Source organism: Aristolochia californica, unplaced genomic scaffold (assembly GCF_029961685.1).
Source record: "Aristolochia californica isolate CCGP_79_NKW_82.1479 unplaced genomic scaffold, dmAriCali1.0.hap1 SCAF_14, whole genome shotgun sequence".
Classification (NCBI taxonomy): Eukaryota; Viridiplantae; Streptophyta; class Magnoliopsida; order Piperales; family Aristolochiaceae; genus Aristolochia; species Aristolochia californica.
The window spans coordinates 23,912,778-23,940,585 of record NW_027181815.1 but is presented as its reverse complement, the minus strand read 5'-3'; the positions used below and the strand labels follow the sequence as shown (position 1 = coordinate 23,940,585).

Below are 27,808 nucleotides of genomic sequence, written 5' to 3'. Positions count from 1 at the left end.
TTTCCTCCGCGCAAATCCGGCAATGGATCCACCGCCACCGCCCCCGCCGCTGCCGTTCCTGCCTCTACAAATCCCATCCCACTCTCCCAGGTACCATTCGCTGGATCACAGCATCGATGGTGATCGGAATCGCGATCTCTTCCGTGCTCACCAACATTACATGCCTTCGTCGCCCGCCTTCATACCCTCCTTTGCCGCTCGGTCCACCGCCCTTTGCCCATCCATCGGAAGGTTTGGCGACCCCGTTCATCGTGGGCCGTTTCTTGCCTGGGATGACTCATCGAGGCCATTCTTTGACTGGGAGCCACCCGGCGTCCGCCTCCCGCCGCCGGATATCCTTGCTTTCCGCAACAATCCCCATAGAGCGGACCCCTACGTATTTGAATCGGGCCGTTCGATGGAGAGTGTGTCGGGTCAGTGGGAGGGGCGCCATAGTGATCGATGGAATCACCAAGAATGGGTCCTCAATTCTCTCGACTCTGGCTCTGCTCCACCCTTTTCTCCTTCGCTGCTCCTCGACGAGACCGAGCATCGCCAGAGCGTTGGTTCTTACAGACAGCCTGTCAGCAAACGTCTTTCTCGACCCTCCCCCAAGAATCCTGCTCCGATGGTTCATCACTTCCCTTTAGGAACCAAACAATTTGCAAGGCCTAGCAAGAAGACGAAAGGCAATCCCTCTGTCTCGGGACCATTGAATGCTTCTTTGAAAGGAAAGAACGCGATGTTAGGTGATCGGCCTCGGGCGGAAGGGAGAGGCGTGAAGGCCTTCGCTGCAGGACCTTTCAAGGCGAATTCTCGGGTAGCTGCAGTTGTTTCGGTTGATGGTAAAGTAGACGGTCCTGTGAAGGCGGGCCCTTCGAAAAGGACGAAATGGCGGAAGAAGACGCAATGGCGGAAGAAGAAGGCCGATACTTTGCATTGGGTAAATTCGTTGAGACCAGCTGCACTTGCAACTAAAGGTGCAGCTTCCAGTGATATGAAGAGTGAAGAAGCGCAAGCAGCGGGAAAGGTGATTGGAGCCAATAATGCTGGTGCCAAGATACTGAAGAATGAAGTTGTACGGGACACATTTGATGGCCGCAAACAAATAGATTTGAGTCCGGACTCGAATTTAGGTAATCTTTCCAAGATTAAAGACTCAGTGGAATTTAATACACCTACTATGTGCAGTACAAGAGTCTCACTCTCTTCAAACTTAAGAGAAGTGCTTGCACCAAGAGTTAACAGTACAGATGCTAAAAATGACTGTAAAGATGGAAATGATGAAGTTGTTGCACTGGATTCAACGACTATGAATTTGAAACAGAATTTAGGTGTGGAGTCTATGAATAGAGTATCATTTTCATCAAATTTGCATTATACGACGGAAGACACGGTGTCTGGTACTGGTACTGATAATGTCGAAGAAAACAAAGGTTTGGTAAATGAACAGGTTGACCAGCATATAGAGAATAAAGGAGGACTTGATATGACTGCTCGTTCTGGTAAAATGTGCTCGCTTTTAAATGACAGCTTATGTGAGGGGTCTGAAAATAAAATCTCCGGTGTTTCAGTTCTGGGGGAACAAAAGGTAACTGAAAGCGATAATACAGATTATGAGGAAGTCGCCACAGATGCAAAGATGGCAGAAGTATTAGATAAACTGCTTTGTATGCAAGAAGTCCGTTGTGGTTCTTCTGATAATTCTGGTAAGGGCTTTGTTGATATGTGTAGTCAATCTGGGGGTTTGACTGATTGTCAACAAAAAGGCTCGTTAAGAGGGAAAGATGTGGAAAATGAATGTGAGAGAGGGGATCAAAGTGACATTGATTTGATGGAAGTGAAAAAGTGTGATCACAATATTGCTGAATTACTCTTGATAGAAGGGAAAAAGTCAAGTGATTTGGATTTAGAAGCAAAAAACATTGTCTTGGATGAAGATGAGAATTCAGGTTCAGTGAATTTAGATTTGAAAGAAGTACAACATGATGGAGCAACTGACAGTGATGTGGGTGATCAAGTGGATACTGGATGGGTCACGGAGGTCTTTGGAACAAACTTGAATGGAGAGGCTGTTGTTGCAACATGCAGGAACATGGGTAATGAAATTTCTGATTCTCCACCGAACACTGACCAAGGTCAAATTTGTGTAGGTAGCAATGAACCTGCAAGAGAGCCTCTGGGTAAAGAAGCTTTTGGTTCAGGTACAGAAGAAAGGGATGTATTGAAGTCACAGATGGAGATAGGCCATCAGCTTACTGAGAAGATTTCTCCTTTGTCAAAAGAATTGGAAGTTGATCCGGTTTTACTTAGAAGAAAGGTGAGCTCAAATCTTGTTAGTAGTTTCTCTGCTCAGACTAGTTTTCCTCTTGGATCCATCAAACGAAAAGCTTCTACTTCTTTGAATCACATAACAACCAGAGCTCGAACTTGGCATAGAACTGGTAATAGTGATTATTCCACATCTCCTTCACCTGTACGTGAATTGTCTTTAGCTCCCACTTCCTTTAGAAAAGATTCTCCCAGAAAAAAATTGAAACCTCAGACTACCTCTTATATTCGCAAAGGCCATTCTTTAGTAAGGAAGACCTCTCCAGTCACCACAATACGCAAGGCATCTCCTACTTTGGGTCCCACAAGTGGAGAAGGGAAAAAACATGCAGTGGCTTGTGAAATAGGTGCCAGTCCCTCTATCGAGAGACCCGAGACATCATCTCTCAATACTTTCAAGTGTGTAAATGTTTCTGGTAGAAGTGACGGAACTCCTTATTCAGAGGTTTGCCCTACTAAACCATCTGAAAATTCACCAGCTGCCCTAGCTGAAGTGAATAATGACATATCGAAGCTAACTTATGTGAAATGTAATTCAAATCAATTGGTGGCTACTACTAGATCTGAATTGCCAGTGCCCATAAAAGAAAAGGTAAAGTTATCATCTGTTGCTTTGGGTGAAGGATACTACAAGAGCAAGAAGAACCAGATTGTTCGTAGTATTGCACCATCAGAATATCAGAGCAAACAGGCCGTTGCTTTAACAAATGAGAATGTAAGCTTAGAGACTCAAAAAGTTGTTCCAAAGGCTCCTTTGTTGAAGTACAGTAGAAGCTTTAGTAGAAGAAGGCTTCAGAAAGGTCTGTTCACCAATTCTTCTTTTTCTACAGTAAATATGTTACTGGTTTGTGCATCATATGCCTTCTAACTTAGCTTAATTTTTGGAAATGAGTATGGTTGAGAACTAGCACATACTACATTTTTTTATTCAGGACACTATTCTTGTTTTGCAAAGTTTTCTTTTTAATTGAATTTTACAATTTCTTACACCTTCCATTATTGCATTTCCTATGATTATTTATGTCTGAATTGCACATTTTATTATCATGTTCTAGTATCTATACATTGCTTAGCAGTTGAGAAGAAGATACAGAAATGGATGAAAGTAAGATGCAAGAACAGAGTTCCCCTGATCTAGGATGCACAGCAAATTCTCTGAGGAAGAAGTTAGTTGAATTGGTGGAAGCTCATCTAACATACTCTAACAAATTTTATATGAATAGACAAGATAGTCTAATGTTTTGTTTTTGTTTTCTAGTGACAAGGATAGTTATATTAAAAAGGGAGCAGAAACCCCAAAAAGACGCAAAAATGATGAGAACTATGTGATTAGAATGACAACTTTATCTTTTCTTTCTTGAAGAACTTCTAGGAGAAAAGAACACATGGCTCCTTGGCTATGGGACCACTATCTTGATATGATATTTGCGATTTTTGCTGCTGCATGGCAGCCTAAGGCTTTGGGTACATACAACTGATGCAATGACCTTATACAAGGTCAATTGATTTTTGAGATGTTCTCTGTGAACTATGCAGGCGTGTCAAATGTGATATGAAAAGATTTTATTTTTTGAAAAATGGTACGGTTTTAAGCTTGACTGAAATATTCATGAAAAGAGCTAGCATGCAGAAGGGTTCTTCTTTTATTATTATTTTTTGAAAAGGATATTTTATTATTTACTCTATATTACGCTAGATGTTGTTTTATTTTTTTAAAGAATGTAAGGTAGAGTGCAATCTTAAATTAGACGGTCGGTTGCTTTGTTTCATGTGAAGGAGAGTAATGGCTTCCAGACTTTTGGCATTTCAATTATGGAATATGGAAGTTGTGTACTCAGGCTGAAATTTCTCTAAGAATCATGTGATAGTCAGCCAGTTTCTGCTTTTGCTGAGGACCCCAAGAACACTTTAGAGAAAAAAAAAAAAAAAAAAAAAAAACTTCTAGATGACATATAAGAAAAAGCATTGCAAGAATTCAACCTGTTCATTTACCAAACCATTGTTTACTCCATCATTATAAGTACAGTGCACTGTGTCAGCCATCTTATTCTCCAAATTTGATGAAATGATACTCTATTTTCCATCTTTATTGTCATTTTTAGCATCGTACTGTTAACTCTAGGTGTACACACTTCTCTTAAGCTCGACGAGAGTCTGGCTTTTATCTTAGATAGCTTGAGTCTTTTATCTTTGAAAAATAGGTGATTTGGGTAGAAAATAGAAGAGGAAAAAGATTTCTGGAAGAGGGGCAGCTTTGCTGCCTTGGAATCTGAGCCAAAAAGGCCTTTCCTGCTTCTTTATAATCAGGGTTTAAGTGAAACTTTACAAAAGGACAAAAATGCTGCTCAATACTCAAAATTATATATCTCCTAAAATACATATCTAAATTGAATGAAAATAAGACATTCTCTATCTAATAGCCATACTATAAGAGAAAAATGTAATATAAAAAATATAGGAAATGACCAAAATACCCTTGAACTTGTATTTTAACACTCCCCCTCAAGCTGGAGAGTAGATATCAAACAATCACAGCTTGTCACTAAAGGATACATGTTCATGTCTCCCCAAAGGCTTGGTAAATATATCTCCCAACTGGTCTGAAGACTTTACACAAGGAGTTACCACCTTCCCCTATATAACTGTATCTCTAATGAAGTTGCAGTCAACCTGTATATGTTTTGTTCTCTCATGGAATACAAGGTTGCTAACAATAAAAACAACTGCCTGGTTATCACAATTCATAACCATAGGGTTAGGTAACGAAAAACCAAACTCAAGAAGCACAAGCTTAATCCACATAAGCTCATTAACTGTATGACCCATTGTTCCATACTCAGCCTTTGCACTGGACCTAGCCACAACTGTCCGTTTCTTACTTTTCCAGCTTACTAGGTTGCCTCCAACAAAACTGTTACGATATCTTGCATTGTATTTTAAATAGAATTTCTGATTATAATTGTTGTACAATTTGGGTTATGTAAATAGGGTATTTAGAGTAGGCTTAATGGTTGGGGCCATTGTATTGGGCCCATGGGCCAGTTTGTAATAATCTCTAAAACCTTAGCTTAAATGGCTAATGAAGAGAGAGGAAGGCACGAGAGCATTTCAGAGAGACTGTTCATCTTCTCCAGTGCTGTCGTCTTTGTCGAGAGTCCAGAGAGCGCGGCACTCTCCGTTTGGATTGTCCCGTCAGTCCCGTGAGGTGGTGGTGGTTCCATCCACCGCCGTAAGAGCTGGGAGCTCTCGTTGTGCCATCAGCCTCCGTCCGACAAACATCGCTTTCGCTCCCGAGAAACCAGAGCGTAAACTCTGGCTGTAACTAGTCAGTGGTCTTACTTCACCGTTGGGAATCATTGCTGACAAAAACAACAGTAGCCTGATGTAGAACGTCTATCCATCTTACACCCAGCATAATTGGCATCAAAATACCCAAGTACATCAATTTTCCCTTTCTAATAATACAAAAAACCTTTTCTAGGTGCACCCAAGTACTTCAACTCTGAGCAACTTCTAAATGGACTTTTTGAGGATTTTCTATGAACTAGATCAGTTTACCTACTGACCGTCAGTATTGAGTTTTATCCTTGAGTGTAGGACCTTGGGTGTCATGTAGATTATGATTAACTTCCATGGGGGTGTCTATGGGTTTAGCACCTAAGAAACCATACTTCTGTAACATATCCAACATATATTTTCTCTGAGAAAGAACAATTCCTCGTTTGCTACGAGCGACTTCAATGCTAAGGAACTACTTGAGAGAGCCCAAATCTTTTGTCTGAAAATGTGTGACCAGATATTATTTAACTTCTGTAATACCATCAAGATCATCACCAGATAACACAATGTCATCTACATAGACAACCAAAACCACCATACCAATCTTCCTTTTAAGTAGGAGCATAGAATGATCACAATGGCACCTATAGAACCCAAATTGTAGTGCCACATCACTAAATTTTTCAAACCAGGTCCGTGGACTCTGTTTAAGTCCATAAATAGCTTACACACCTTTTTTGTCTCATCCTGAACAACATGCCCAGGAGGTTGCTCCATATACACTTCCTCATGTAGATCACCATGTAAAAAGGCATTCTTCACATTGAGTTGAAAGAGAGGCCAACCCTTATTAACAACCACATATATTAAGATACTTACCGAAGCAAGTCGGGCCACATGAGAGAATGCTTCAAAGACATCAACTCTAAAAGTATGCGTATACCTTTTCGCTACCAGCCGAGCTTTGTACCGTTCAATAGAGTCATCGACATTATATTTGATAGTATAAACCCAACGACACCCCACAATAGCTGCTCTTGCAGGTGAGTCACATAGACGCCATGTTCCCTGAGACTCCAAAACACTCATCTCATCATCCATTGCTTGTTTCCATTTTGGAGAGCACAAGGCTTCCTGCATTGGGAAGTAGACAATGACACAACAAAGGACTTGAAGGATGGGGACAAAAAATCAAGAGACACGTATTTGGATATCAGATGAGAAGTACAAGATCGTTTACCTTTTCGTAGACTAATAGGCAGGTCCAAATTAGAGACAACATGATTTGCAGGCAATGAGGAAGCTGGTGGAACACGAGAAGAGAGCTCTGTAGAGGTAACTGCTGGAGGCATTGTAGGAGTACGAGAGTGACGGCTGTAAACACGAAAAAACAATGAAGAACTTGATGACGCTAGTACATCCAAAACTACAATAAGAACAAGACTATCTGAAGGAGTTTCAGGTGATACAGGAAGCTCAGTAGATGATGAAAAATATGGAGTATCTTCAAAGAAGATCACATCGGCTGGCACATGTTTTTCGTCGAATAAGATCATAACATTTGTACCCTTTTTGTCGACGAGAATATTCTAAAAAAATACATTTGACAGACCGAGGTGACAACTTATCGATCAAAGTTCCAAACATATGAACAAAACATGTACATCCAAAAATACGAGGAACCACACCAAACAATTTACAATTGGGTTTTCAAACCTGAAGAGGAACTTGACCACTTAAAACAAATGAGGGTATACGATTAACCAAGTAGCACGAAGCTAAAATCGCATCTCCCCAAAAAGATTTAGGAACATCCATATGCAGTAATAGTGTCCTTGTAACCTCAAGGAGATGTATATTTTTACATTCAACCACCCCATTTTGTTGTGGTGTATAAGGGTAGGATGTTTGATGGGTAATACCATTAGAAGCACAAAATATTGAAAATTTATGGTTAAGATATTCCAAACCATTGTCAATACGAAGTACATGAACACATGCACCAAATTGATTTTTTATTTCATTGAAAAAATTGAGGAATACATCAAATACTTTCGACTTCTTTCCTAGGAGATACACCCAAGTGACTCTATCGAAATCATTAATGAACGACACAAAATACTTAAAACCAAATGGGCTAGGAACTTGATATGGACCCCATACATCAGAGTGGACTAATTCAAACAACTTGGTGCTTTAACTAGAACTAACTGGGAAACTAGAGCGATGATGCTTTCCCAGCTAACATGATTCACAATCAAATGAAATATCGGCTGGCAGAGAAGGAAAAGACTGATGCAATTTAGCTGGTGAGGGATGTCCCAAGCGTAGATGCCACAAGTACGATGAATCTACATTAACGAGAGCTACAACTTGAGAAACGGATACATCATCCAACATGTAGAGCCCTCCCTTCTCATGTCCTGAACTAATCGTTCTTTTCGTTTGCAAGTCTTGGAAAACACGAGATGTAGGATAAAAGGTTACTGGATTGTTTAATGATTTAGTTATATGACTCACAGACAAGTGATTAACTGGAAACTTTGGTACAAATAAAACAAAATCTAAGGATATTTATGGAGTAGTGTGAACTATACCCTCCCCCTGAATGGGAGAGGTGGATCCATTAGCTAAAGTAACTTGATGATATGAATGAGATGGACTAATGGATTAAAATAGAGAGGGTATACCTGACATGTGTGTAGAGGCTTTTGAATCAATAATCCAAGAGGGAGAATGAGACACGTTCAGTGCATGAGAAGCAGTAGATGAAACAGTCAGTTGACCCAGTCGCTGTAATAACTACTGAATTTCCTCATAGGATCCAGTGTGTAAGGAGGCATCCTTATCTGTGACTATAGAGTTGGCCCAGGTAGGTTTACTAAATTTGTCCCAGCATTTCTCTGAAATATGATTAGTCCTACCACAATAAACACATTTTCGATCCCCCCCGATTATTTTGGCCACGGCCACGGTTGTGTAAGAGTGACCTCTACCTCTATTATTACTACCATAAAATTGACCATCAGGCTTACTAGTAGAAGATTGAAGGTTAAGAGTAATTGCTTATGAGAGGGCTCCACCTGACTCATTCTTATTTACAACTGCACCTTCAATTCGAAGAACTCTGTTAAAGGCTCGCTCAAGAGTGGTCACATTCTCATTGACCACCAACTAGGCTCTAATAGCATCATACTCATGCCCCAAACCATCAATAAATCGGGCTACTTGAATATGATTTTCTTTTATTAATTTCTTGTAGTACTTCCCTCATCTCAGTGAAATACTTTGTCACTGATCTACCTCCACTCTTCATATTAAAGAGCTTCACATATAACTCATACATCCTTGATAAATTACTTTCTTGCGACAAAATGGAAGCCAATGTAGTCCACATTGCCTTAGTAGTACTGCAACTTAAAATCTGATCACTAAATCTAGATTCCATATTGTTGACCAACCAGGTCATTACTAAATTATCTTTTGCCACCCAATCTTCAATAACAGGTACTGGGAGTTTATCATTTATATATTTTGCCATTCTTTTGGCCCTCAAATACATCAAAACTGATCTAGACCAGTTTACATAATTCGATCTATTCAATCGGATTGTAGTTATCTGAATAGACTGAGTGAATTTAACATCTGAGCTCTCAGTAGTCCTCTGGAAAGCAACCCGTGTGTTGGAATCAACCATTAAATATCACCAAACACCACAATTCAGTACACTTGAGTGTCAATTAACCAAAGGGAAGGGAAATACTTTCCCCAAATTTTTAGGTTTGCTTAGTCAAGTGGGCCCCATTCCAAATTCAATTAGGGCAATATAACACCGAATTCATTCAATTTAGAACCAATAGTGATCAATTCCAGCAATTGAGACCATAAATCTATGAAAGAATGACCTAATTGCAAGAAATCAGGATGATGTAGGCTATATGGATGATGATCCAGACAGATTTGAGAAATTTCCTCAAATTGGGATCATCAAACACTTCTAAATCCCAACATCCAATGAAATAGAAGCAGTAATCATTAGCCAATAGGCTAAGATAGGCAGAAAAAAGGGAAAAAAAATGAAAAATTTACCCTACTAGTCCAGAAATCTGGGAAAAACCTTCAAGTAGATTGCTGAAAATAGAGAGAAGATCCACAAAATCGAAAGAAACTTGCCTAAGACTTGCGATACTGCTCTGATACCGTGATAAATAGGTGATTTGGGGAGAAAATAGAAGAGGAAAAAATTTCTAGAAGTGGGGCAACTTTGCTGCCTTGGAATTCGAGCCAGAAAGGTCCTTTTTGCTTCTTTATAATCAGAAAATGTGCAAAAGGACAAAAATGCCCCTCAATACTCAAAATTACATCTCTCTGAAAATACATGTCTAAATTGAATAACAATTTAACTAGAGATAAAATAAGACATTCTCTATCTAATAGCCATACTATAAGAGAAAAATGTAATATAGAAAATATAGGAAATAACCAAAATATCCCTGAACTTGTATTTTAACAATCTTAGATAATTTTACCTGGGGGGGGGGGGTTAGTGCACTTTACCTAGTGTAAGTGAAAGTGAAAATGAATGAACCACTGTAAGTAAAAGTGAAAGTGAATTACTTGTTGGTGTTAGTGTAAAGTGCACTGGAAAACAGTTTCTTGTATTACTGCCCAAAATGAAAAATGTAGTGTAAACAAGAGAATGAGTTACTTTTTATAATATACCTAAATAGATCATATACCTAAACAGATAATTAACCGAAACAAATGTGGTTACTACCCCAATAAGTAATTTAATGTAGTATTAAAATATATTAATATACTAATTAATTAAATAAGATATTTCATTAATAAATTAAGATAGATTGCAATTTACTCTAAATTAATACAATAATTACATGTGACAATTAACTAGTGCACTAATTAATTATAAAAATTGATAAATAAAAATTAAAAAAATAACAGTGATGAATATAATAAATAAATAAATATAATATTTTAATAATAACATTAGATATATTTTACGTAGTATAAACTAATAATATTTTTCCACAAAATTAAAAATCATTAGTTTAATTAATGATAAAATAGAATAATTAAACAAAAATACTTGATCAATTGCTTAATTTAACAATATTTTAATTACCACTCTCAAATCACTAATTTAATATAGTAATAAAAATATTGAATATAATAAATAAATAAATAAATAAATAAATTTTTTTATTAATAAGATAGATTTTTATGTAGTATAAATTAATAATATATTTCCATAAAATTAAAAATCATTAGTTTAATTAATGATAAAGATAAAATAATTAATCAAAATACTTGATCAATTGTTTACTTAACAATATTTTAATTACTTTTAAATCACTAATTTAATATAGTAATAAATATAATGAATATAATAAATTAATAAATAAAATATTTTATTAATAACAAAAGATAGATTTTATGTCTTATAAATTAATAATATATTTCCTCAAAATAAAAAATCATTAGTATAATTAATTATAAAAAAAGAATAATTAAAAAAATATTTGATCAAATGTTGACTTTAACGATATTTTAATTACCACTCTTAAATCACTAATTTAATATAGTAATAAAATTAATGAATATAATAAATAAATAAATAAAATGTTTTATTAATAACATAAGATAGATTTTTATGTAGTATAAATTAATAATATTTCAACAAATTTAAAAATCATTATTTTAATTAATTATAAAAATTAAAATAATTAAACAAAAAATGCCTGTTAATGAACCAAATTAATAATGAACGAGAGCAAAAGGGAGATGGGAGAGCAAGAGTGCCGAGAGGAGAGCGAGATCCACTTTTGCAAGCCAAGACGCAAGTTCAAGTGGATGAACCAAATTAGATTACACTCTCACTTGACCCGGATGCGTTGGTGCACTAACAGGCCTTAAGTTCCATTTCGTACTTCAACTATTTGTTTGTGGCCATATACCTGTTCCCATTGCTTGCACTACTTCAGTCTTCATATCATTGGAAGCTGCACCATTAGTTGCAACTATTGTTGGTCTCAATGAATTTCCTAAAGCCAGAGCTTTCATCTTCTTTTTCCAACTAGGGCCTGCCTTCACACAACCATTCACTTTACCATCTACCAAAATAACTGCAGCTACTCAAATATTTGACTTGAGAGGTCCTGCATCGTCCAGCTTTCTCGCCTCTCTTTCCCCCAAGGCTGATCACCCAAAATTACGTTTTTACCTTTCAAAGAAGTCGTCAATGCTCCTGATATGGAGGGGTTGCCTTTTGTTCTTTTGCTAGGGTTTCCAAATTGTTTGGTTTCTAAAGAGGAGTGATGAATTCTCAGAGGAGGATTCTTGGGAGAGAGTGGAGATGCATGGTCCCTGGTTGGCTTTCTGCAAGAACTGATGCTTTTGCAATGCTTTGTCACGTAGTGGGACTGTGAAGGAGAAAAGGGAGGAGCGGGGCCAGATTCAAGAGATTTCCTGGCCCACCCTCAGTGATTCTGGCAATCCCTATGTTTCCCTCCCAGTGCCCAAGAATATCTTTAGCTTGCCTGGATTCAAACAGGGTGGTGGATTTGTTGCAGGGTTTGTGTGGGTGAAATTTTTGTTTCCAGCAGGTCTTGGGGAAGATGGTAGACTTTTGTGCCTGTCCTTTAGAAAAAAAAAAGAATTTCGTTCTTGTTGAAATAAGGTAGTTGGAAATTGAGTTCAAATTGGATAGGTATTAGTAACATGCATGACTGTAAGAATGAATTTTATGTTACACAGACATTGATGACAGACTGGAGAATCTGATCTAGTTGGGTGTTTTAGGGTTGTCTCTCTAGCTATTATTCTTTTCATTTTGTTATAATATTTATAGTGAAAGACTTGTCTTGTGTTATTCAAGCGCTGTTTAATACTAGTATTTTTTTCTTTTAGTCGAGAAAGGAGTTAACTCAAGTGTGTTTAACCTGTACAGTTTTCCAGAAAACATGCAAACTTTCAAAGTTTTCTTTTGTATGGACACATAGTGGTGCTCAATCTCAGAAACAAGATAGAACATCATTGCAACGGAAGAATGTCCTTCCATACCTTTTCCCATGGAAAAGAACAACATATTTGAGGTAACATAGCTTCACATCCAGATAAGAATTCTTTATTACTAATCAGGTTGACTTCTATGCTTTAAAAGTAAATACTGATTTGAGATTCTTTTTTATTGGCTTATGCTATGTTTTACTGTTTGCATTCAGTAGGAAGCTTTTGCAATTACGGAAGAGGGATATAGTCTACACAAGATCAACAACTGGGTTTTCTCTTAGAAAATCAAAGGTTCTATGTGTGAATACCTGGAGTTTGAAATGGTCGAAGTCAATTGAAAGGCACTCAAAAAAGGTGAATAAGGTAAGACCATCTCACACATATCCAGTGATATTCTCAGGGGTGCTTTTAGTCCCACTATTTGGTGCTAGAGAGCTCCTTCTTGCACAACTGAAGGTCATCTAATCTCAATATTGTGTTGTTCCACTTCTTTTTACATAAAAAATAGGATGGTCTTCTGGGAGCCGCATAATTTGGATAAAGTTCTTTTGTTCCAATCTTTTGAAAGGCTAAAGAGTACTGCCTTAGCTCCATAAATGCAGCTTAAATGAATAGGTGAGGCCTGAATGTATGAGCACATCACAGGTGCAATGGAATCATTGCAAGGTTTGTATGGAAGGTGCAGAAGATGGTGTCTGCTCGTATGACTAAATTCATAATTAAGACCCTAAGTTACACAGGGTGAATACTACTTTAATCATATTAATAGGTCTTTCTATTATATTGCCCACGGAGGGGGTGGGTGGGGGAGTGTCCTTAGATTTTCCTTGAAAAAAATGTTCTTAAATACCATCTTGGTGTTCTGTAATTCGGGATGTTTTGGCTGAGACAGAATGTTTTTCTAGGGTTTGAGGGAAAACATCAATAAGAGTTTTTTTGAATATCTAACAAAAAAAAAAAAGTAAAACATATACCTCATCAACTGAATTTATATAAATATACTAGTTTTATTAAATATATTAAGAAAATTTTCCAAAGGAAAACACATACATGTCAAGTTGCGATGTAGTTAATCTTTTCCATCTAGTTAGTTTTTCCTTTATCAAGATATTTTACTTTCTTTTTTGAAATTGATGAGCTTTATTGAGAAAAAAAGCTAAGCAATTAGAGGAGCATTCCTGTTACAATAAGAGATTGTAGGGAGGCTCCATTTTTAGCAACAAAGTTAGCCATAGAATTGGCTGATCTTGACACATGAGACCAAAAACAAGAAAACAGGGAGGAGATGTATTTGATGTCACTAAAGGTGGCCCAATGTCGCCAAGGGGGCTCGTGGAAGAGAGGAACACCAGCTTATCGTCATGATGGAGTCACCTTCAATAATGAGGGGGCCTGAGAGATTATCCCAAAAGATGTTGAGGCTCGAGAGGAGAGCCATGAGCTCAACCGAGGTGGAATTAGGGACTCCCAAAGGCCTGAAGTAAGAGATCAAAGTGACGCCCTCGGAGGTTTTGAAAATGCCACCAAATCCAACTGGACCGGGATTTCCGAAAGTGCTACCATGAAAGTTGAGCTTTAGAATACTAGGAGGCATTCCCATTCCTGCATAGTAGGGCCATGGTAGGAGTTAGACATTTGAGCAATGTGGGTGACACTCTCATCAACGACTCTACATGGGGGCATAGAATGGAGGGGCCCAAATTGCCTCTTGATTTTGTTGTGAAGGGCACTCCAAATAAAAAAACTTGACTTTGGGGGGAGTAGAAAGGCGCCTGGCAATTGCAATGAAGTTTGACTCATGAGTGCCTTTCCATCCCGAGATGTGATGATAGGGAAAGGAGACAGAAAATATGTCACTATTAGCAGGCCTTCAGACCAATCTATCCTCAATTTTTCATCTGACTTTGATCTGGTTAAGTTCATCAAGGAGAGCACAAATGTCTTGGGCTTTTGAATCATTCAGGCCACGGTGAGGATGGAGGTTCCAACAATTATCATTGTCCCAAGAGTTAGCCACTAAGATAGAGGAGTGGTGATTGAGGCTAAACAATGCAGGGTAGGAGTCCCTAAGTGGCATGGAGCCAATCCAATGGTCGCTTCTGAACTCTATGCGTTGGCCATTACCAACAAAAAGGCTAACAACAGACTTGAAGGTGGGAAGGAGGTGTATGCAGCACCAGAGAGGCGATAACCTGTGCCACGGTCCTCTGGATGTCCACCAGATGGAAGAGCTTCTTAGATTGGCGGCGACCAATGTTCTCTAAACAGATTTCGGAGAGGTGTTGAGCTTCCATAACCATTTGAGGAGGGCTGTATACATGTCTTGGATGAGCTGAATCCCCAAACTGCCCAGGTTCTTCGGCTTGCAAATGTCTTTCCTGTGAAGTTGTGGAGCCTAATTAACGCCCTACGCCGAGTTGGTTGCGGATCGACTTGAGCAGTCAGGTTGTCGTGGTGATTGGAAGGGGGGGCGGGAAGCGCCCTTCCCGGTGGTGCGGGGGCGAAGCCCCCATTTGATCCACGATATATTGACTGTTGTTTCATTAAGGGCAGTTTGAGATTTTTACTCTTGTATCACGGTTGCCCTAATTTTCTCTTTATAATTGAGAGACGCCGCTATTAGAGTTTAATCATCTTAATTTGAGAAGCATCTCGAGTTGCAGTTCGAGAGGTTAGAGAGAAACACTTGTAAGTGTGCAATTTCATCTTCATAGTGGATTACTGCAGTGGCAGAAGACAGGACGTAGTTTCACCTTGAGGCGAACCTGTATAAATCTTGTTGTTTGTTTTCGAGCTTACTTTTCCCTTCTCCCGCGTTTATTATTATTGTTCTCTTTAGTTTGGAATTAGAACATTTAATTCCTAACATTTTCAACACATGAGTTGGTATTTGAAACCATCAGTAGCCCCCGCCATAGGAAGCTCCTTTTGATACTCTCAAGGTGTTGGCAAATAGAGGCTAGACATGGGAGGAAAAATATGGAGTGGTTTGGGAGGCCAGCAATGCAAGAGTTTCGAAGAACAAGCCAACAAGTTTTAGAGAGAAGTCGACCCTGCCATGTAGCCAAACGACATTCAATCCTCTCGATCATAGGGGGACAACTTCCTCTATGTGGGCGGTAGTTAAAGAGATGAAGACCCAAGAAGGTGGTGGGGAGGGTGGTGATGGAGCAGTTGAGGTAGGTTACCATGGACTAAAGCACTTCTAGGTCAATGTGGAATCTTGAGAGTAGCTTTTCTCCAATTTATTTTCTGCCTAGAGGGCATTTCGAAGAGGCTGAGGAGGGCTTTGAAACTTCTGATTTTGGTCCAGGAACTGTCTCTAAACCATAAGCTTGTAGATTTCCTATCCCTGTTCTATGCATTTGTTCACCTCTTGAAGCAATAAAAGCCCAAGATTTTGACCTTCTCAAAAAAAGAAAAAGAAAAAAAGAAAGTGGAATGGTGGGAAAAGATTAGATGCAAATATCTTGGAACCCTTAAAATGCTGTTAATAGCTGAAAAGTACAATTTAATCAACTAAGATGGTGTGATCAAGTTGGACAAAGGTGAATAGTGTAGCATTGAGAAGGCTATCTGCAGCACTGGTTGGATGACTTATGAGAAAAAAAGAATGAAATCTGATTGAAAGAGGACTCATACATAGTTTGTATAAAGCTCTTAGAATGATGTGGTTAGAAGTGTATGACCTTCCAGAGAGAATTGTCTAGAATGATGTGGTTAGAAGTGTTGACCTTCCTCAGAGAATTGTCTAAATCTATGAGGAATAGGATTTACATGATTACTCTTAGAGAACTTACCAAATGGTGATGGGTCTTACTACGTTACCCTTTTGGGATGTTTCACGTAAGAAAATTGCTGCTTGGCAATCGATTCATTTTTGCTTGATAGCTTGAGAGTTTTATGTTATTATACTGATTTCACCCTATATTCTGCTCCGCAGGAAGCTACACTAGCATTTGCTGCAGGGGAGCAGAAAAAGAGAGAGCAGAGTAGTGAGGCTTTTGTAGCTTCAGATACAGTGCATGGAAACTGTTCTTCTGGTAACTCTGTGCATGGGATTAATCTACAGCCAGGTGAGAGCATCAGTATAAGCAATATTCCTTGTGCTTCTATTCATATTACATCTTCTTTTGGCAGTTTATCAAACTTCCACCTAAAGTCATGACCTCATGATTACAGTGGGGACTGTGAATGAGTCAGCATGGCCAAAGTGACCTAACTGGGTAGAGAGAACTAAGCCTTATTCAGCTATCCTTGTCTGATCAATTTAGCTGAGGTGTGTTTTGGTGAAGTAATATTCTTGCAAAAAGCAATTAGGAGAAGGGATGTGCACTGGGCTATTTTAACTAGTTGATATTAGGCATCAACTGTAATGCATTAACAGCTATGGACACAACTGTTATTTGCTACATTATGTGCTCTTACATGTGCCTGTTCTTCATTATTTTTCCAGGGGAAAGGATCCTTTGTGTTGGTTCAGATCAATATAGGATGGATGCATCTAATAAAACACTTGTTAGGATCTCTGCTAGGATTTGCTTGTAATAGAGCTGAAGCTTCATTTTTAATTTTGTTACTCTTTGCTGGTCAATTTGGATTTACTTGCCTAAATCATACTAAGGCTCTAAAGATCTGATGACATAAAGTGGGATTAACAGATAATAGAACTAGAATTTTCCTTTCTTCATGTCCTCATTGTGTAAAACATCTGTCTTGGAAGATCATTTTGTTGTGTTTCTGTGGATGGTCAATTTGGATATACTTGCTTAATCATGATAAAACTTGAAAACAACTAATGGAGTAATAGATGAGATTGGTCTTTGTTTTTCTCTTTGATGTTTCGTCAGTGAAGTAAGCTGATTATGAAATTTACTCAAGAAGCTTCTTTGTACAGATGAGAGTATGCCAACTGCCTCTGATATTGGAGCTGGAAGTGACTCCACAAAATGTTTTGGGTCATGGAGGCCGTTGATTGGCAATGACGAGTAAGTGAAGAAAATCCATATGTTTATTTTCAAATTCATATGTTTATACCTTTACGAAAGGAAGATATAAAATCGGTCCATAACTACGTTCATTTTACTTTGAAGGCTTGAAACTATATGGATGCCAGTTCTAAAGTGTTTTCATGTACACCCTTTGCTTGATATGCTGCGTGTAATAGTTGATGTGAATTAATGTTTTGGAACAGATACATTCGTACTGGCAAGGGAAACAAGCTTGTTAGGGGTGCAAGAAAGCTAAAACACATATTGGCAAGTGAGAAGGTCAGATGGAGCTTGCATACAGCAAGATTGAAGTTGGCAAAAAAGCAGCAGTACTGCCAGTTTTTTACTAGATTTGGGAAGTGCAACAAGGAAAATGGGAAGTGTCCATATATTCATGATCCCGATAAGATTGCTGTGTGCACAAAATTTCTTAAGGGCTTGTGTTTGGATCTTAGTTGCAAGTTGACTCATAAGGTAGGATACTTATTTTTGAAGCAATTTGGTCATGTTAGGCAAGCCTTCCTACTGCCTATTCTGATCATGGGTATACATAATACTGGAAGGTCAATAAATGCCATCATCTGGAATATGCTCCAGTTTGCCCAAATTTTCATTATAATTGGAATCATTTCATTGTAAAATGAAGATAGCCCTTGTGTGTTCCCCCGCTCCCCCCCCTCAGCTACCTGCTTAGACCTTTAAAATCATGGGCCTGGAATCTGGATGAAGGAGATGTGCTTGTGTACATGTAGTGAAGGCTGCTCATTGCCTGATATCTGTTTTGCTCAGTTGAGAATTTTCAAGTTATTTTTCTTGGTAACCTGTGTGATGAGTTTTATATTGTAGGTCATTCCAGAAAGAATGCAGGATTGCTCTTATTTTTTGAAAGGTAAGTGGGCGCTGTTCACTGCTTCATATTTTGTGCCTATCATTCTTGAAGTTCCTATACTCAGACTAGTTTGATACTTTCTTTACAGGATCGTGTACAAATGTGAATTGTCCATATAGGCATGTAAATGTCAACCCCGGTGCTTCTGTTTGTGAAGGTTTTCTTAGGGGCTACTGTGCTGATGGCAATGAGGTATGTGCTTACTGCTAGCTGCTTTATCAATTGAATAGATGGAAACTTACTAAGAAAAGAACTCTATGCCATTATGAATTGTGTCACCTAAGAATATTCAAGGGTTTAATGTGAGATCTCCACAAATGCTGATATGATGTTTAGGGATTATAAGTTATCAAATAGAGAAAATAAAAATAGTTTATTCAAGGGGAGATGGAACAATGACAGAGCTTCTTCATTCTTGAAAAATAAATAGCAAAGATCAAGAAGCAAAGAGGAAGGATAACACAGTGAGGCACACTGAACTTTTTGCTTTATGGATGGGTAAACACTAGGCTTCTCTTGGATTATCTGACCAATCTTTGAAGTTACTGAGAGCTGGGTGCGTATATCATTTAGATATTATGTTATTGGTGAGTTTAGAAGGTTTATCTACATTGTTGATGTAGATAAAGGAGGTTTTTGATTGTCACAACTTTGTTGAAGTTGATTATGATTTGTAGGTTGTGGAGCGAAGCAAAAAGCATGCGGAATGAAACCCTTTAGTTCAAAAAGACACCAGGAAATATGTTCTTTTAAGTGGTCTCTAACCAAGAAAGATTTTCACTATCCAAAACAGAAGTTGATAACACTGAGCTATGATAAATTGCCATAGTTTAAGTCTACAGTTTGTAAATCCAACCAACAGTCAAAGATAATAAGGGTTTGGAGTGAAAGAGAGATGGTTTCTATAAAAATTTATATCATCCATTATACTTTTATTGGCTGTTTGATTTTGTGTCTAACTTGTTGCATTGTCGAAGCTATGTGCTTCATCTCCTTGATTACTATTTTTATTATCCTTGGTCAGCTTTGGTGCATTACGGTTGTTGCTGATTTAATGGAGGATTCTGGATCTTGTATGTGTGGTTACAAGAAGGTTCTCAATTAAATTTGCTGAACTCACCAGTCCTTGTCCTGGCTTTGTGCGTTAAAGATCAACCCAACTCACAATAGATGTGAGTCTTTCTCACACGCTTACAACCCTTCTCACTCTCAGGTGAACTCTTCTGTGATATAGAGGACCCTTGGTCACACCAAGACTTCGTTAGGCATTACGGCTGTTGCTGATTTAATGGAAGAGTCTGGATCTTATATGTGTGGTTGCAAGAAGGTTCTCAATTAAATTTGCTGAACTCACCAGTCCTTATCGTGGCTTTGTGCGTTAAAGATCAACCCAACTCACAATAGATGTGAGTCTTTCTCACACGCTTACAACCCTTCTCACTCTCAGGTGAACTCTTCTGTGATATAGAGGACCCTTGGTCACACCAAAACTACGTTAGGCAAATATGGATGGTTGACAAGATTGAAACACTATTGTGCTTTAACCTGGCTCTTGTACCATTTAGAAGTGTGTAGGTTCTGTCCAAAATGACTAGCTGAATTTAAGGGGTCTCTAAGTCCTAAATCATCCGAACACATCCAATGTCAGACTTTTCAATCAATTAACGACCCCTCTGGTGCTCATTAAACCATCCTGAGGCGTCAAGTACTTGTACTGGCCACACCAGCATCTTGTTTTGCTGTTGCAAGAAATTTGTCAGCTTTAGGCTTTTTTTTTTTGCATAGTACCTTTTCTTTTGGGCTAACTCTCCTTGATACTGAGTAATGTTTAATCATTTTAAGTGAGCCATTCCAAAGGGATCCTTTCATTGTTGTTTCTATACAGTGAGGTATGGTAGGAAGGAAGAAGTAAAGAAGCAGCCATGATGATATGAAGTAGTTGAGGGAGTTTTTCTTATGAATTGTTGATTTTTTCCTTTCCTGAGGCAGGGTATTCCTCTTATCTTCGTTATTGGATGCAATAGGTTGAAAGAGATACCCATGGATTTATGTCTATTCTCCCTTTTATAAATCTTATTGAAAAGAAAACAGCAATTCTAAGAGACCCTTCAAGGAAATGGTGCATAATTAACTTCAAGCTGATCAATAATACATCCCTACTTTTCAAAAAAAAAAAAGAAAAAGGATTATATGCCTTTTAGAAAGGCAGTCAGCAGATGTATTTCCTGATTACAAACATGAGTCCAAGAAATGCCTAGGTTTGTGCCGTGTCTTGAATTTGATGAAATTTCTGTTCGTAGCAACTTGGAGCTTAGAGTTGCCTTCAGCTCAAGATATAACTATTTTAGATGTTATTGTAGATGAAATTGCAGTTGGTTTTATGAACTTCTGAGACTTAACTTTGAGCAGGGCAAATGTCTCTTCTTTGTCTCTCTTGAAGGGGAAAAATCTCTCTTGTTTGTTTGCAACTTCTTGTTTAAGGGTGGTTGGGGGGGGGGGCGCTTGGTTTGCTTCTTGTGAAGACCAACTTTTGTTCATTGTTGCAAACAAAGCAAGAAGATGGTCTAGTGTCTTTTGCCTATGTAGGGCAGTTACTTATTTTGAGTTCTTGAGTTTGAGTGGTAGAGGTGTTTGGGGTATCTTGTCTGTATGTAACTTATATTAAAAAAAAAGAAAACCTGAGAAAAAAGGAGTTTGTGTTGCCTTCTTGTAGGTGTTTTTTCTCCATCAATTTTGAAAACATTGCTGATAATATATATTGTTGAATTTTAAGAAAAAAATATTTCATTAATTATTGTAAATTAAGTACATTGGGTGTCACACTACTAGATTGAGTGAGCAATCACTCCTAGTCCCTGAGTATGCGGCCTAGCTTACTCTAGACAAAAAGTAGGCTAGTCAACCTCCTATTTATGAAGAAATAAAGCCAAAAGGAAGAGAAACATAACTTTGAGTGCAACGGGAAATCTTTGCACGAAAAATGAGGTGTTGGTAACTGATTTACAAAGCCTATTTATACGTAAAATAGAGATAAATCCATCTTATCCTTTATTCAACTCCTACCTTATGAGAATTTGCCACCTAAGAAACACAAATCTCTACATTATTTAAATTCAAATGTGGCATTAATGACACATGCCTAAAACCTTCCAAAATTCTTATCCATACCTGCTTGGATAGGCTCTAAACCAAAATTTCAAATTTCGAATTGAACAGCTAGTTAGCTAGGCAGCTGCCAGCTAGCTAGGTTGCTCCATGCAAGCTCACGCCTGCCTGCAAGTGTGCACATTGGTTGTGCGCCTCGCCGCACGCGTCTGGTGTGCGTGTTGCCCTGCGTGCGTCTTGCCGCATGTCTAGGCTGCTTTGTGTGCACATGTGCCCCACCCCTGCACTCTTGCTGTTGCTGCTCCGCCTTGGCTGTTTCATGTTTCTGAGTCATTTGAAGGTTTTGCTTCCTCTGGGTGGGCATTTTAATGACTTGGCGCTGCCATACTTCTCTAGAACACCATTTTGGCGTTGTCGCCTATTCACTCCATTTTGGCTGTGGTATATGAATTCAACTATGTCGGTTGTGTCAGCTGTGCTGCGTCTGTCTACAGCTGTGCTACCTATGTCATGTTTGCCCATTTATCATTCTCCCACAATAATTATATCGTCTCATTAACCTTCTTATAGGCTAAGAAGGAATGCTTACCAAATCGATGTGCTCCTTCAATCATTTGACAAAATGTAAGTCAACTGGGCCCCTCCCAAACTTGCTCGAAAATGTGTCAAGAGACACAAGTGGCGGCTGCTTGTTGCAAATGCCTCCTCTGTTGCTCAATAGTTCGGCACGAACACAAATATAACAGTCAGAAAACCGGTCCCTTCATCCTCTAGCCCTTGAACCGATTCATGGTTATGTTCTCTGAAGTCCACCACTTCTTGAATATTTTCCTCGTAACTCAAGCATTGGCACTCCACCTTCTCGAACCTCGATTCAAAAAAAAGTTAAACAAGGTTCAGTTTCAAAAATTTTCTTCTTACCTTTGTTTGGTTGAACTTCCAAAGTTGCTTCCGAGGATGCCATGGCTGAATCGTTTTCAGTTTTGATATCAGTTCTTTTGAACTAAAGCCCTTGAACCGATTCAAGGTTATGTTCTCGGAAGTCCACCACTTCTTGAATATTTTCCTCCTAACTCAAGCATTGGCACTCCACTTTCTCGAACCTCGATTCAAAAAAAAGTTAAACGAGGTTCAGTTTCAAAAATTTTCTTCTTACCTTTGTTTGGTTGAACTTCCAAAGTTGCTTCCGAGGATGCCATGGCTGAATCATTTTCAGTTTTGTTATCAGTTCTTCTGAACTAAACTTGCTTTGATACTAGTTTGTTTGAATTGGTCCTTAGCTCTGATACCAATTGCCACACCACTTGATTGAGTGTTCAATTACTCCTAGTCCCTTAGTGTACAGCCTAACGTACTTCAGGTGAAAAGTAGGTTAGTTAGCCTCCCGTTTACGAATAAATGAAGCCAAAAGGAAGAGAAACACAACTCTGACGGTAATTGGGAGTCCTTCACACAAAAAATGAGATGTTTAGAACTGATTTATAAAGCCTATTTATAGGTAAAATAGAGATAACCTTATCTTATTCCTTATTCAAACCCTAGCCTATGAGAATTTGCCACCTAAGCAAGGCAAATCTCTAAGTTATTCAGATTCAAATGTGGGATTATGACACGTGCCTAAAACCTCCAAAAAATCTTATCCATATACATTTGGATAAGCCCCCAAACTCAAATTTCAAATCTCGAATCGAACTGCTAATCAGCCTGCCAGCTGCTGCCAGCTTGTGCATCTACCTCACGCTGGCCACTCGCCTGCTTGCTGCTCACCTGCAGCAGCTGCTGGCAGCAGGCGCCCCCATGTCCCTGTTGCTGCTGCTATTGCACCTTGGTTGTTTCGTGTTTCTGAGCCATCTGAAGGTGTTGTTGCCCCCGGGTGGGCATTTTAGTAACTTGGGCTGCCATACCTTTCTTGAAACACTATTTATACAAATTCGCCTATGTTGGCTGCCGCAATATGTGTCCCTGCTATTGCTGCTGTTGCGCTTTTGCTGTTTCATGTTTCTGAGCCGTCTAAAGGTGTTGTTGCCTTCAGGTGGGTATTTTAGTGACTTCGGCTGCCATACCTTTCTAGAAACACCATTTTGGTGCCATCCCCAGTTCACTCCATTTTGGCTGTGTCGGCTGTGTTGCTTCTGTCTACGGCGGTGCTACTTATGCCCTGTTCGCCCACGTATCACTAGGTCTCTGTTTATAATAGAGAGAATATACATAGAGTTAGAGTTGAATTAAACTACCCATATCCCTGTTATACCCAAAGCACAACTGTTAAAAGATAAGTCTTACAACTATTAAACAACTTAAACAAAGTAGAAGTTTATTAATACTAAAATTTCTCCTTGGCTGAACCTTCTTCCCATGAGAGTCATTTAAGACTCTTCCATATTTGTTCTTCAACATTCTCCCTCAAGCTAGAGTTGGTAACTTCAGCCAGTAAAGAAAATGATTCTTGGCCTTTAAACTTGGTCTACAATCTTCTTTTGTTGAAAAATTATTGACTTTTTCTCCCCTTAGATATTTTGGTGACATATAATTTACCATATTATGTGGAATAAAATATCTCTTTCCTATACTTGTTCTTCTACTTCTCTTTGTCAAAGGGTTAAAAAGATATAAAGATCTAACTTAGACAAAACAAACATGGGACAAGAAAAATCACTCCTAACTGAACGACAATGCTTCGCACACCAGTCACAAAATGTCAATGTCTAAAAGAAACTCCCGCTCAATTTCAAAGGCAAAAAAAGCCCCAATTATAGGGCACAAAAAGAGATTACTCACAATTTTGGGCTAGGTAAGGAAAAATCACTACTTGGGTGGATAAAAAGAATTGCCTGATGTTGGATGTCGCGCCTTTTATTTTTTTGTAGCTAGTGGGTCTATAGGCATTGCTTTGCAGTGATGAAGAATAATGAAAATTGAAGAAATATTAGAGTTTTTACATGAATTCAAAGATGTAAGTAAAAAATAATAGCAACACTCTTCCAAATAAGGAGGGGCTCATCAAATTAATAGATTAATGAAAGTGACAAGCCTTGATACAAAAAAGGGTAAAACAACTTAGAAGACCAGCAAAAAAGACTCATATGGGTAAAGACTTGCACTAGAATTTGAAAATAAGTGGGTGACTTCGGCAAAATAAAATAAGCAGCTAAAAAAAGAAGGAAAAAATCAGCTTAAAATTCGTATTTCTGTGTGCAACAGGTTGCCAGCATGACCTTTGATTATTCTAATACTGATATCTCTCTTCAAATCATTGGATTTTGAAACGCTTTGTTGGGTTAGAAAATAAAATCAGAGTTTTTTTTTTATATAATTCTCTATATAAATTCTCATTCTTGATGGTACAAAACATAATGAAAAAAAAAGCCTTTTGTTGTTGCATGAGTCCTTTACGTAGCATGACCTTTGCTGTTTCAGATGCTGATTTCTCTTTGTAGAATACTCCAATTGATAATTTTTTATTTTTTATTTTGAAACTAGACTAATTTATCTTTCCGAATATATATATTTGTAACATGGAACACGTGGTATAAAGGTACAAACTCCAAGGAAAAAAGAGTGTTTTTTTAAATGATGCTGAATTTTATTAAAACAAAAGCTCAGATTTGGAAAGAAGAAGGCTAAAGGAAAAAGAAAACAAACAAAACTAATAGAGATGACAGATAAGAAAAGGAATACATTGTCTTTGTGGGTTGACTGAGTCAACAGAACTTGCTTTGAAGCCGTTTGAATTTTTGGAGTAGAAATGATTTATAAATTATTATAAATTAATTACACTGGGTCTCTATTTGTAATAGAGAGAACACATGGATCAAAGTTAAATTAAACTACTCATATCCTAGTTACAGCCAAAGTACAACCCTTAAAAGATAAGTATTACAACAATTAAACAACTTTAACAAAGTAAAAATTTAATAATACTAAAATTCCTCTTTGTCTGAATCTTCTTCCCATGAAACTTCTTTCCATGAGTCTAGTAAGACTCTTTCATATTTCTTCCTGAACATATATCTTGCTGTGGTTGGTGTAAAACATGATTGTTTTCTGTTCCTCTCACAGAACCAGATCATGCGTTGCTTCATTGAATGTTGATGAGATTTCATTTTGCATTCCCCTTTCTTAAGCTTTCTGACTGCAATCTAAGGTTAGAAGCTGGTTTCTTCTTGTCTATCGGCTCATGATTTGGTTTTGCAATGACTGCAGAATGTTTTTCTTGGAATATTACCCAATTTTTCTCTGGGCCAGTTAGCTTTTCTGTTTTACCGATTTGAAATGAATAATCAGTTAACTGAACCAGATGCGAGGAGTTTATGTATTTTGATTCATTTAACACCCATAAGATGCATAAACCCCTAAATGCAAAACATAGAGAGGAGGCATACGATTATACAGTAGTTTGTGTGAACTGGACTTGTTTTGTATCCCAGAGTCACTTTTTGGTGACTCTTTAAGTTGATATGGGGCAGCACCAATCTATTTATTGATGGTATACATCTTCAGATTTCTGCATGGATGTCTTTCATGTAGGTATAAATGTGTTAAATCTTGAAAAGGTAAAGGTTATTTTGTTATCCATTCAGTTTGCCTTTCATGTTATACGTTTCAATTTGGAATAGTTAAAGGGTGTTTAGTTACTATCTGTTTATCCCGATCACTTGTGGATAAGTGCAAAATAGTAAATTGTGTAAGAGATAATTTAAGAAGTTTGCAAATAATTGTTGTAAACTTATAAACATATTAAATATTAAATACATGTATGGTTAGCGAATGCCTTTTCTCAAGAATCCAAACTAATAACCACATGACTTTTTTTGACATTAACCTGTGCAGAATTATTACCATTCCCACTAATACTCCCCCTCGTGCTTAGACCTACACAAATAAAAAATGGGCCTGAGATGTGGTGTAAACTAGGCGAGGCATAGACTAGGCCTAACATGGTGGGGGTCCTGCTCTAATACCATGTTAAGGTTCGGTACCCAACATGACTAGCTGAAGTTAGCAGTTTTGGTACCCCAAATGGTTGCAGATAACTGCCCCAAGCCAGCTGGGGTTGTTGGATGCTATGATTCTTTTTGATGAACTAGGCAGTTGATTCCTCTCTAAAAGAATGAGGACCGTATTTTTATTTTTTAGTTCATTCATTGTGCTTGGACTGATTTTGTGTTGGATTTTTGCTATTCTGTGGCTTACTATGTTTATTTTTTTACAACTTTCTTTATTGCAACTATCAAGGTCATGAAGAGAAGTAGAACTTGGTTGACCAGATTTTATTTTATAGTTGAGAATCTCGGCTTGTTATTAATTTGTAGTCCCGCTAAGTAGATTGTGGCAACTTTGTTTATGAAATTAATACATCCGTAGTTTTCCTTTTTTGCCAGTGTCGGAAGAAGCATACTTATGTCTGTTTGCACTATAAAGAAAAGGGTGTTTGCCCACTAGGACTCCTCTGCAAACTACATCATCCAAAGAACAGAAGCAAGTGTCAGAAGCAGAAACACACTGAAGATCAGAGAAATAGCAGAGGTCGTTACTTTGGTTCTCTCAAGTTGATTGATGGTGGGGGTATTAGGTCACCTGTATCTGAGAATCAAACTGCAGAGTCTGGGGGTGGAGAGATTTTCTTTTGTGATGGACGATATGCTGATTATATTAGCCTCTACATTAGTGAGGACGAAACTGAAGTAGTTAAGGATCCAATTGACAGACACTTACCTCCGGCTGAAAGTGAATCTTCTGAACCACAAATAGATAGTCTTGATGATCTCATTAGACCAGTTGGTCTCATAAGACGAAGTGAATCCAAATGGAGACTGCTGTAGTAGTAGGCTATGCATCTTTACTAGCAGATAGCTTGGGAGGTGGCTGTGTATACTGCCGTTGAGCCACCTGGCTTGGACTGGTAGATTGATTGTTGCTAGGGTAAGAACAATTTCTGTGTCACCAAGTTATTTGTGCTGATCTCGGAATAATATAACTTGATGATGGGTTCCATCACTGAATAGACGTTAAAACATGAAGATGTGGATCGGTGTTCCTAAAATTGTATTGCCCTGGACATGATAGGTTGTTGGATTGGGTACCTAATATCGTAGATTGGTTCAAGTAAAATAAAAATCCATGTACAATCTATTTCAGTGCAGATTAGATCAAGGGGTGGAGTAGAGTGGATTATTCTTCAAATTTGTTATAAGATGCATATAAA

General features: G+C 38.1%; 1 protein-coding gene across 2 annotated transcripts; it reads left to right on the top strand.

Moving 5' to 3' along the window:
- Positions 1–27,808, top strand: LOC137950098 (uncharacterized). 2 transcript variants are annotated; one of them, XM_068796476.1, is made up of 9 exons: positions 1–3,110; positions 12,557–12,701; positions 12,834–12,981; positions 16,562–16,694; positions 17,516–17,606; positions 17,813–18,083; positions 18,456–18,498; positions 18,587–18,690; positions 26,985–27,808. In XM_068796476.1, exons 1-9 carry the CDS (start codon positions 23–25, stop codon positions 27,423–27,425), a joined length of 4,464 nt encoding a protein of 1,487 aa, XP_068652577.1. In that variant the 5' UTR covers positions 1–22; the 3' UTR covers positions 27,426–27,808. The 2 variants fall into 2 exon arrangements, with proteins under 2 accessions (XP_068652577.1, XP_068652576.1); XM_068796475.1 differs by having other exon boundaries at positions 12,831–12,981.

Excerpts from the sequence above, each read along its gene's own strand:
- LOC137950098 (XM_068796475.1), top strand. The coding sequence starts at position 23 with ATGGATCCACCGCCACCGCCCCCGCCGCTGCCGTTCCTGCCTCTACAA. Across the intron at positions 17,607-17,812 it reads CCGTTGATTGGCAATGACGA|ATACATTCGTACTGGCAAGG; the intron begins GTAAGTGAAGAA and ends GTTTTGGAACAG. Across the intron at positions 18,691-26,984 it reads ACTGTGCTGATGGCAATGAG|TGTCGGAAGAAGCATACTTA; the intron begins GTATGTGCTTAC and ends CTTTTTTGCCAG.